The sequence below is a fragment of the Cynocephalus volans genome, chromosome X, assembly GCF_027409185.1.
Source record: "Cynocephalus volans isolate mCynVol1 chromosome X, mCynVol1.pri, whole genome shotgun sequence".
In the NCBI taxonomy this organism is placed as follows: domain Eukaryota; kingdom Metazoa; phylum Chordata; class Mammalia; order Dermoptera; family Cynocephalidae; genus Cynocephalus; species Cynocephalus volans.
Genome location: NC_084478.1, coordinates 80,325,829 through 80,337,913, shown reverse-complemented (window position 1 = coordinate 80,337,913; position 12,085 = coordinate 80,325,829). Strand labels below are relative to the sequence as shown.

Sequence of the window (12,085 nt, the reverse complement as noted above, 5' to 3'; positions counted from 1 at the left end):
CTAGCATTTTTGCAAACCAACCAACCAAAATGCAAAGAACCTAGGTGGAACTAGACATGCCTTTATTTTGTGGCAAATACAGAATTTTCCCTATGATTTGACTCTGTTCAAACCCAAACATCTAAAGGCAAGATGGTTTTCAATTATGACAGACTTCTAGGGACAACTGTGCAGAATCCTGTCACTAACACTCAAGCCTCATCCCCACTCTCCACCATTATTATTCTCCCTATCACATTCAAAAGTGGTAAATCAGGGCCAGCCCATGGCTCACTCGGGAGAGTGTGGTGCTGATAACACCAAGGCCACAGGTTCAGATCCCATATAGGGATGGCCAGTTGCTCACTGGGTGAGCGTAGTGCTGACAACACCAAGTCAAGGGTTAAGATCCCCTTACCGGTCATCTATTTAAAAAAAAAAAAAAAAAGGCGGTGAATCAAACTCACATAAATTCCTCATCTTTTGTGGTCCGTATGCGCACATAGGCATCGATGACAGCTGGTTTTCGGACTGTCTCACAGCGAACATACTCCTTCCCCTCTTCATCTCGAAACGTGCGATAAATCTTGAGACAGCGGCCAGTGGCAGAAGAGTTAAGGCTAGTCACAGAAGCTGTGTCATCATCTCTGTGACTGTTTCCTGATGCTGCTGAGCCTGCTGCTGCAAGGTAGAAAAAGATTTCCAAACATTCCCCCTACTACCCAAATGGCCATTTTCTTGGGGTTGAATGGAGACACCAAAGCTCAACATGCCACAAAACTATGTTTCTACAGAAAGTATCAAAGTCACCACCAGTCCCAAGAATACACTGATTTGTCCTTTCCTGACTTCATTTTACCACTGCCAATTTCCCGTTTTGACAAGTACAAAAAGTTCTGAAAAAATCTCAACTGTTTGCTATAGGAGACAGATGAGTAGTAGCTGTATTATGATTCCTCTGAACAGCAGGGCAAGAGAAAAGTCCAAGCAGGAAGTTGTTGATGACATTTTTAAAAAGTACCCCAGAAAGCACTCAGGAGAAAAAAAGGACACCATAAAAAAAATCTACGAAAAAAAATTTTAAATATACAAATAAATAAAGTTTTTAAAAAATAATTTAAAAAAACAAGTCCAGAGTCTTAAGGCTTAGTGTGTGCTTCTAAAACTTTAATATAAATGGAAATCATCAGGGGATCTCGTTAAAATGTAGATTCTAATTCAGTAGGTTTGAAGTGAGGCCTGAAGATCTTGAATTTCTAACAAATTCCCATGTGATGCAGACACTGTAGTCTCCAGGACCACACTAGCGAAGACCTAGAGGTCAGACCACATTGGTGGAAGGGCTATATCACATCTTTACAAAGTAGCCAGAACAATGAAATGACACAAAACTTTGTACAGAGAGGAAGAAACAAAGGGAAAACTACTGCGAATGAGAACAGTCATTCAAATCTTCATCTTCAGCCTTTGTCATACTCCCTCAGTATCTACAACCAAGTTCTCAACTACCTGATTAACATCTATACTCTAAATGTCACGGGGACCTCAAACTCCACACATTACACATTCTCTTCTGCTTTTCTCTCTGAAATTTACTACTTTAATCAATGACACCAATATCTTTCTAGTAAACCCAGAGTGAAATCTTAAGGGTGCCTTGATTTTTCCCCTTTTCATCCCCTATGTCCATATCCCAACCCAATTCAGGCCTTTATCATCATCCCTACTCTCAGCTTCTGCGATTTTTGGTTGGTGATTTTTAACTCGTTTTAGGGTCTAAGACTCCTTTAAGAATTTCCTGCAAGCCATGAATCTTCTCAGAAAATGCACATTTGCACAGGATTTTACATGTTATTTCAGAGAATTCCAGGAAAACTCCCAAATTCATCTTACCCTCTAAGATGAATGCCCAGAAAGCTCACTTGAAGTACAGACCACTGATAGCCCTGGCTTGGCCAGGAACCTGATACAGACAGACAGAAATAGTAGTGGATTGGCAGCATCTCTTCAATTTGTACCCCAAAGACAAACCTAGAGTCTGGGGTTTGCAGAAATCTACCTCATCTACAGACTTTTCTACATGCATCCCCTACTTCTTCTGCCTCCAACTTTGCCTCAGTTATAGCTTGAGATTATTTATGCTCTTTTTTCAATTATTCTCTTTCTTGTCTGTCTGTGAAGCCACTACCCTCACCCAGTAGCATCCGTTGTAGTTCCTTCCGCTCCTGCTCCTCCCGTTCACGTGATAGCTGAGAGCTGGTTTTCTTGTTCTGCAACATGTTCTCGATGTTCTTTCCCATTTCTTCAAAGTCACTGTCTTCAGCTGAGCTGCTGTCTGTGTCAGTTGATAAGACTTCAGTTGATGATAAAACCCTAAAAAGAGAAAAAACAATGCTAAATTGAGACCAGAAGAAATATGAAAGTATAGAAAAAGCTAAAGAGATACAGTTGCAGGTAAGAGTATAAAATTGGGAAATTAACCTTAAAAAAGCATACTCAAGATCCACTAAGACATGGGCCCCTTAACAGAAGAGCTTTACAAAGTTTTCCTAGACATTTAGTTGACAAGGCAAGTTTGAAAAATAGCAAGTAACTCTTTCAGAATTCCTGGAGAAAACAAGGAACAAATCAGCACACTGGTCATTTTTAATAGCACATTATCATTCTCTCACAACTAAGCCTTCAGAAAAAAACTCTTGTCACCTATTACCATTTTTCTGGCTGCCAGGCACAAGTAGGCCACAAGAGATGCCATGAAACCTAGAGCTCAAGCCTAGCACCTCTTGCCATTCAAAACCTTTGCCAAGTTGCTCTGAAGTGAGCAAGTACTCTAGCGACGTTCTTACAAACAGAAACTACCCCTGACATTCTCAGATACCTGACCATCTAGTCATGTTTTTAGGTGACTTTCTCTTCATTATAAAACAGTGTCTGGGACCCCTCCCTTTCCAGATTGGATTGTCTGCAGCACTAAAACAACACACTTGTTCTGTAGGTCAAAGATGCGCTGACATTCCTCTTTGTAACGCTCTTGATGCTCAGCCACAGAAAACCTTGATCCACGGGCAAATTTGCTCATGGGCCCCTCTCCAGAGCGGGCCTGTTCTGTTGACATTGTGCGTACCACATCAATCACTTCCCAGCGGGATAACTTTTTAATCTATGGGACAAATAAACACACATGCACAAGTATATATACACAAATCATTCAAGGATTTCAAAGGACAAACCAAGGCACATGATTAAAGAGCCAGACGAGAAAAAAAAAAAAATCATCCCAAAGCAGATTAAACAGTTAGTTTTGGAAAAGCTAATTTCGGCAAAAGTATCTAAGACCCAGCCTACTACAACCTAGACCACAAATTTCTCCAGATAGTTCTTTACATCTGCCTCCTAGCCTTTCCCTCTCTATACAAAGCCCTTAGGAGCCTCTAAGTTTTCCTCTTCCACACCCACCTCTTCCTCAGGCACGCCAAATTTACGTAGAAGTTGCTTAGCATTTTTCAGAGAAAGGCGACGGAGGTCTGCATCTGTTCCTGTCACTGTCTTCTTCACTGGCTGAGGCTCCTTATCATCCTACCTCAAACAAAAAAAGGTGAGAATCCTAAGAAGTTGAACTCCTCATAGTATGCATCTAAGTCATTCTGCCAATGTAACCACTTTCCAGGTCCTCTATATTCATCTCCACTCTTCAACCTCCATTTCTTCCTCCCTTGACTCTTCTAGAAATTCAGTCTCACCTTCTGCTGTGTTGGCTTGTTTGGAATCTTCACGTAGGAGAATCCTTCACCACACCCTGTGGGATCTGCCACCCCAGTCACTTCCAGAAGACACTTGCCCTTCATGGCAGCAATGAAGGCTCTTGTGGTGTTCCAAGGAGCAGTGCGAACCTGAGGTACAGAAAATGATTCTCAAGGCTGTGGGAGATATTAATTCTCTTTATTGAATATTTGCTATCTGCCAGGCACTACTTTCTCATTTGTTCTCTCTACCCATTACCTAGAAAGGTAGAGTAATCACAATAAACAATTTCATGCTTTCTTAAACAGTCTGCAAAGATCAACAGCTAAATATGGCTGGCCAGTACTCAGCTCTCTTCTTTCCTATGGTACTTAAATCACGATATTAAACAGAGGTAAAGAGCTCAGCCAGGGTAAGGGGGAATATGAGGAAGAGTGGTATCCTTCAGCCCCATATCCTTGGACTACACTGAGCGTTCTCAAAAACACTGTTGCCGCCATCCCTTTTGATGCTCAAAGTTAGACTGATGACTGCGTTTGATTGTCTAATTGTTCAAACCGCTTCTTTACAATGACCTATATACTCTCAAAATAGATAATATGCATGCTTTCAAAGAACTGGCCCCAACCACAGCAGCACTAAACCAACATCCATTCTATCTTTGCCACTGGTTTAGTTAAAAAGGTCTGTCCTCTCCTGGGACCCTGAATACTATTTACCCGCCCCACAAAATAATTCGAAAATTAAGAGGTCAATGTGCTTGCCCACACAGATAAGAGCACACACAATTAGCTAGAAAATGGCCAATTCTCTAAGATTCAATCTTGAGTAATATGATCAAATATTTGTTTTAAAAGATCATTCAACTCTTAAGAAATGGTACTGGAATAAATGGACATTCATATGCAAATGATGAACCTTAATCCATACTTTGCATTCTATACAAAATTAACTCAAAATGGATCTAAACGTAAGATTGAAAACAATGAAACTATTCATAGAAAACATAAGAGAAAATCTGTGACCTTGAGTTAGACAAAAATTTCTTAGATACAACATCAAAACCACAAGCAACAAAAGAGAATATTGATAAGTTGGACTTCTGCTCTTTGTAAGACATTTTTAAGATAATTAAAAGACAACACACAGACAGGGAGAAAATCTTTGCAAATCACATGCCCGATAAAGGATTCACATCTAGAGTACATAAAGAACTCTAAAAACTCAATAATAAGAAAGCAAACAACTACCAAAAAAAAAAAAAAAGACAAGAGATGAACAGACACTTCACCAAAGATATCTGATGATAAACAAGCACGTGAAAAGATGCTCAACATCCTTAGCTATTAGGAAAACGCAAATAAAACCACAATGAAAGACCACTTCACCCACTAAGAGGCACATTGGAAAAAAAAAAAAAATTGGGCCGGCCCATGGCTCACTTGGGAGAGTATGGTGCTGAGAACACCAAGGCCACTACACAGGGATGGCCGGTGAGCTCACTTGGGAGAGCACAGTGCTGACAACACCAAGTCAAGGGTTAAGATCACCTTACCTGTCATCCTTAAAAAAAAAAAAAAAAAAAAACCCCAGTAAATAATAAGTATTGGGGAGAATGAAGAAACTAAAACCCTTTTACTTTGCTGGTAGGAATGTAAAATGGTGCAGCCACTGTGGAAAACAGTCTGGTAGTCCCTCTTCCTTGACAGGTTAAAAATAGAATTACTATATGACTCAGCAATTCCACTTTTGGGTATTTACCCAAGAGAAAAAGAAATGTATGTTCATACAAAGATTTATGCACAAGTATTCATAGCACGATTATACACAAATATAAAACAGCTTTACTTGTAATAGCCAAAAACTGGGAACAACCAAAATGTTCTTTGAAGGTGATTAAACAAACTGTGGCACATCCATACCATGGAATGCTATGAAACAATAAAAAGAAAACTATCAATACACACAACAATCTGAATGAATAGGTTCACCAAATGGTGCTGGGAAAACTGGATATCCACGTACAAAAGAATGAAGTTAGACCCTTACCTTACACCCTATACCGAAATAACTCAAAATGGATCAAAGACCTAAACATAAGAGCTAAAATTATAACACTCCTAGAAGAAAACGTAGGGGAAAATCTTCATGACACTGGATTTGGTAATGACTTTCTGGATATAACACCAAAAGTACAAACAACAAAAGTAAAAAATTGATAAATTGGACATCAAACTTAAAAACCACTGTGCATCAGATGAATCAATCAACAGAGTGAAAAGGCAACCTACAAAATGGGAAAAAATATTTGAAAATCGTTAATCTAATAAGGGTTTAATATCCAGAATATGTAAAGAATTCTTACAACTCAGCAACAAAAAACCAAACGACCCAATAAAAAAATGGGCAAAGAACTTGAATAGACATTTCTCTAAAGAAGATATGCAAATGAGGGCTGGCCCATTAGCTCAGATGGTTAGAGTGTGATGCTGATAATACCAATGTCCAGGGTTCAATCCCTGCACAGACCAGCTGCCAAAAAAAAGAGGAAATATAAATGGCCAACAAGCACATGAAAAGATGCTCAACATCATCAATCATTAGGGAAACGCAAATCAAAACTGCAATGAGATACCACGTCACATCCACTAAGACGGCCACGATAAAAAAAAAAAGAAAAAGAAGCACTGGCAATGAGGTGGAGAAATGGAACCCTTGTACATTGCTGGTGGGAATATAAAATGGTGCAGTGCTATAGAAAACAATATGGACACTCCTTAAAAAATTAAAAATAGAATTACTATATGATCCACCAATCCTATTTCTGGGTATATATCCAAAAGAACTGAAAGCATGGTCTTGAGGAAATATTTGTATGCCCATAATTCATAGCAGCACTATTTACAATAGTCAATAGATGGAAGCAACCCAAATGTCTATCAACAGACGAAGAGATAAACAAAATGTGGTATACATACAACAGAGCATTATTCAGCCTTAAAAAGGAAGGTAATTATGACACATGCTACAACATGGATGAACCTTGAGAACGTTACGCTACTTACTAAGGACAATTAACCAGTCACAAAAAGACAAATACTGACTGTATGTTTCCACTTACATGAGGTTATCTAAAGTATTCAAATTCACAGAAACAGAAAGTAGAATGGTGGTTGCCAGGGGATAAGGGGAGGGGAAAATGGAGGGGTTTTTGTTGTTGTTTTTTTAAAAGATGACCTGTAAGGGGATCTTAACCCTTGACTTGGTGTTGTCAGCACCACACTCTCCCAAGTGAGCCACGGGCTGGTCCTTGGAGGATTGTTTTAATGCATATAGATTTTCAGTTTTGCAAGATGGAAAGAGTTCTGGAGACTGACTGCAATACAACGTGAATGTATTTAACACTAGTGAACTGTACACCTAAAGGTCAAGATGCTAAATTTTATGTTGTGTGTAGTTAACCACAATTTTTTTAAAAAAGGAGAGTACATACTGCGTGAGTTCATTAATCTAAAATTCTAGAAAATGCAAAGTAATTTATAGTGATAGAAAGCATATCAATGGTTGCCAGGGGACAGAGCAGGGCAGAGAAAAAGGAGGAGGTAGGAGAAAGGGATTTCAAAGGGGCACGAAGAAACTTTTGGGGGTGACAGATACGCTCATTATCTTGTGAGGATTCCACAGGTATAAACACAGTATACTTTAGGTATGTGCAATTTATTGTATGTCAATTTTATTTCAATACAACTGTTTCTTAAAAAAGAATAAATGAGAGCTGGCCAGTTAGCTCAGCTGATTAGAGTGTGGTGTTACATAACACCAAGGTAAAGGGTTTGGATTCCCCAAACAGGCCAGCTACAAAAAAAAAAAAAGAAAAAGAAAGAAAAGAATAAATGAGATGCACCAATAAAAATTAGTGTAAAACCTTACCTCATCATCAATCTTCATCTGGAAATCTTCCTCATTTTCTTCTTCTGGAGCAAAAAAGGACTTCTCACCATAGCCAGCATCCTAGAAGAGGAAACAATCCATGCATAAATGAGTCAACTGAAATATACAAAGCACAAGTTTTAATAAATACCAAGTACAGAACAGTAAAGCATATCCTGCAAAGAAAATAGATTCTGTAGTCTTCACTGTATGTATCACCATTATACATCCTTAAGCTATCAGAAGATATATTACCACATTCCAAGGAATCTACTAGCTGATATACAGTTAGGGCCCATAAGAAAGCTAAACAGAGATGCTCATTAATACAGTGAACAGAGGTGTGCTGTCCCACCCCAGCTAGACCTTTTCTATTTTGGCCTACTAAGGATACTGTGCTTCTCTAAACCAAACATTCAGCACCATCATCATCTCTGCCCACATGAGAGGCTGTCATGTATTCTCCCTGCATTTTATGCTTGTCTTGCAAAGAAGTGAGATACCCAGAAAGCACCTCATACAGTTTTAATTTTTTAGTAATTGGTAAAAATCTAGTAACAATCATTTCTAATCCAGCAAGAAAGTCTTCTCCACGTCTCTAGAAAAAACCCACAGGCATAAGTGGTGCCTAAAAGGAAGGTGTTCACCTTAAGTCGCTGCTCTGCAGCTATCATGCTATAATAAGCACAGCACTGCTCTGGTGACACCATAGCTCTGATCTCCTCTTCAGTTGGTAAACGAAAATCAGACTTCAGCACCCACCAGTTTGAATCCATCCCTAGAAAAGATACAGTGAGAGAATGAAATTGTTCTGAATTCCAAAGGCCCCAACATTCATTGACAACAATAGGGACAGCAAACAAAGACTAAAAAAAGGCAATGTCCTACAAGGTAATAGGCCTAGCCACAGTTAGCATGGATGTCTGGCCAAGGAAACCCCTGCTGCTAGGTTCCCTATATTTCATCATATAAGACATTGAACAATCACACTGAATTTCCTGGCAGCCAAAATCAAAAAGCAATAAGAGCCTCCAGAGTTAAAAGATTTACTATCGCCTCCTTTTGATGGCCATCAATTTCTATTTTCTTAGCTTATTACTGCTTATCCTTTAACTGAAAGCCATCATAATTCTTTTCTTGGAAAGCGGCAGAGAGGACAAATAACTAGTCACAACTGATGACCTGTGCGTTTGAAGTCAGCACAGAGCTTCAGCCTCTTCCGGATGCTGCTTTCTGAATGGGAAGGAAAGGCTTTTTTTATATCTTCCATTCGGATCCGCCGTGGCCGATCTTTACTCTTCCAGAAGAGGCGGTAAATAAAAACCTGTTCAACAAACCAAATGTATTTTACTTGACAAAGTAAAAGATAAAAGCCCTCACCAGGACCTATTCCCCTGCTAAGCTCCAACATGTTTTCATTTTTCCTGATGTGTCCCAAAATCCACATACCCTTTTCATTTACATCCTGATCCCCTCCCTAGCCTCCCATTCTTACCTGTAGAAAGTCTCGAATATGTGTGTTGGCCCTTTTGGAGTTGGGTCCAGGAACTTCAAACAAGGGGCACTGCTGGCCAACCACAAAAATATCCACTAATTCCCGAATATAGTAACCCTGTCTCGTCCGAATAATCAAGAAGTCAGTTTCTGGCATCTTATGAAGATAAATTGGAGCACGAAAAAGGTTGTTCTCAAATGCCTAACAAAAGTAGAAACACAAAAATTATATACAGAGAAGCCCTAGGAATTTAATCAACTAATGAGAAAGGAAAATCAAGCTTGTTGGTCTCCATCTTCATTATGCCATCTAAGGTCTATCCAGTAATATAAACAATTTATAATACGGAATATCAAATAGGACTAGACAATTTTTACCCACTTTCTATCTTTCTAAAAGTAGTGGAGAAAACACAGGATTTGGATTCACATGATACTGGCTCTGCCATTTACTGTATGATGTCAGCCAAATTATTTAATATCTCTGAGCTTAATTTTCCTTATCTACAAAATAGAGATATTTAAAATGCCTGTACCTCAAAGGATTGCTATAACGATTATACGTGAAAATCTTTATAAACTAACAAGTACTATACTATCACCATAGACCCCAGGCATAGTCCCTGACACACATCAGGTAAGATCAAAATGTTTGTTAAATTAGTGAATTAATTAAAAAATAAAACAACAAAACAAAAAATAACTAATGAGATAGAAAGTAAGCTAGAGAGGACAGCAGAACAGAAACATCTGAGCTAACTTAATTAGAAGCCAGAGGGGGATCAACTGTTCTTAATTCTCTGAGTCTAAGGAAAGTCTTCCCAGAAAATCAGAAGAGTGGACAGAAAGGGAAGATCTTCATTTATATGGGTATGGAAAGAAAGTTCTAAATGTGAAATGTAGACAGAAAAAGAATTACAGTGGAAGATAGAAAAGGATCTTTAAGAGACTACAAAAGTAGCCACAAAAGAAGAGGATGGAATGGTAGAAAATCTCAACAAAAAGTTACAGGGAGATGAACGCCAAGAACAAAATAAAGATGATACTGAAAACCAAGTGGGAAATGGACTACAGATGTAAAGGATAAAAAAGGGCTTTACAGATGATATAAGAGAGTAAGCAACAGTAGTAGTGGAATAAACTAGGTACAAGAGTAGGGGAAATGGTTAAGATTGCCAAGAAAAATGAAATGGAGGGAAAAAAACAAGGTAGGAGAGAGATAGAGATTTCCTCACATCATTTGTGAACCTCCATACTTCTCCTTAAATATGTATAAGCTGTTACCAGAGGGCCTCTCTAAGGCCCTTAGAACAGAGGAGAAAAGCATTTCACTATGGCTGGGGACATAGATGGCACAGTTCAGGTGTGGTTTAATACAATGACCACAACTAATATAATCAAAATGTATGTGTAATCAATTTAACACACAGGAATGAAACATTTGTAAATTATAGTCAATTATCTTTTTTTTTTCTTTCTTTGACCACCTGAGATCTGATATAGTCAATTATTATCTTAGGTTGACTTCCCTATGCCACCCAGATGTTACTGGGCTCACCAGTGTGTACTTTCAAAGAACTATTTTATATTTACCCTAAGATTAACACAATTAGAAGCCAGTTTTAAGAAAAAGATTTTTCAAAAAACATTTTTGGATTATACTGATCTTCCCCAAACTTGATATACAAATAGTATCTCAATCAACTAGAATTGGTTTTTTCTGGACTAACTAGCTTCTCATCTGTTAATTTCCTTAGGGAAGAGTAAAAACAGGAAAGAATTCCTCACCTGCAGTAATTGGCCAGGATGGAGAGAGCCCAGGAAAGGAGATGTATGGCAGTAAACAGTTTCCCCATATTTACAATCTGGAGCTCCAGGATCTTTTCCAGGTTTCTGTGAGAAACACGGCAGACCCAGTTACTATCACAGAATATAATCAATAAGCCTATACAAAATATTCCATGAACACGGCACTTACTAACATACTAATTACGAAACAGACACACTCCTTTCTCCAAAGAAATTTATCACGTAAAAAACACAAAATATCTGATCACAGATTATCGCTAGATATCTAATTACAGTTATATTATAGATTTTTTAAGCAGAGACTCACCCGTTTATAGTAGTTTTTTATCTTGGTTGCCATGCCAACCTGCATCATTAATGGTCCGTTTTCCTCACTGTATTCTGCAAGAATAAGATCTCCATCTTTGCCTGTGAGGTCCTGAGGTGTGCGCATAAAAAACATCTCTCCACCACCTGAAGCTTGCCTCTCTTGTTCTCTCATCTGTCCGGAACAAAGAAAATACAGTCCAGCTCCTGGCAGGACAGTAACTACACACACTTACGTCATTCAATGAGACAAACAAACCAAAAAAGATTTTACATTGCTGTTTCTCAATTTCATCATGAGAATTTCTAACATACAGTAAAGGTGAAAGAATAGTGCTATGAACACCTATTATGCTACCATCTAAATAGAACTGTTTATATTTTGCCATATTTGTTTTATCTATAACTATCTATAGATTTTGCTGAGCCATTTTTGAAAGTTGCATTCATCATGACACTTCACCTCTAAGTATTTTCACACTCATCTCATAAGAGTAAGGACATTCTCCTAAATAACCAAAATAAGATTCTATCATCATCTGAGAAAATGAACACTAATTCCATAACATAACCTAATATCAAGCATATTTCCTCAGTATCTTTTATAGCTGTTTTTTTCTAACTAGAATTCAATTATACCTTGGCCTTCTTTTTGATGTGCTTTAGCAAAGGCTGGACTGAGTGGGGACCTGGCTGAGATAGTGCCCCAAAGGAGTACTTTTTCAGAGGCGGGCGATGGAACTGCCGGAGTTTGATGGGTCCCATGTGGGTGGGAAAGAAGGGCTGCCGTAATTCCACAGCAGGAATTGAGTGCTAAAACAGGAGA

The 12,085-nt window shown here is 38.5% G+C and overlaps 1 protein-coding gene across 6 annotated transcripts in view; it reads right to left on the bottom strand.

Moving 5' to 3' along the window:
* The window catches only part of TAF1 (TATA-box binding protein associated factor 1), a 132,276-nt gene that overhangs the window by 109,064 nt on the left and 11,127 nt on the right, over window positions 1-12,085 (bottom strand). For all 6 annotated transcript variants that reach the window (XR_010022386.1, XM_063083860.1, XM_063083862.1 and 3 more), the window contains exons 12-23: window positions 11,899-12,072; window positions 11,261-11,434; window positions 10,933-11,037; window positions 9,146-9,346; window positions 8,833-8,974; window positions 8,298-8,428; window positions 7,651-7,731; window positions 3,720-3,869; window positions 3,436-3,555; window positions 2,964-3,139; window positions 2,174-2,352; window positions 447-660 (exon numbers count right to left, since the gene is read on the bottom strand). Coding sequence is in view for 5 of the 6 variants with exons in the window: in XM_063083860.1 (XP_062939930.1) it covers window positions 447-660; window positions 2,174-2,352; window positions 2,964-3,139; window positions 3,436-3,555; window positions 3,720-3,869; window positions 7,651-7,731; window positions 8,298-8,428; window positions 8,833-8,974; window positions 9,146-9,346; window positions 10,933-11,037; window positions 11,261-11,434; window positions 11,899-12,072 (1,847 nt within the window). In the remaining variant the exon portion in view is untranslated. The remainder of the gene's footprint in view (window positions 1-446; window positions 661-2,173; window positions 2,353-2,963; window positions 3,140-3,435; window positions 3,556-3,719; window positions 3,870-7,650; window positions 7,732-8,297; window positions 8,429-8,832; window positions 8,975-9,145; window positions 9,347-10,932; window positions 11,038-11,260; window positions 11,435-11,898; window positions 12,073-12,085) is intronic.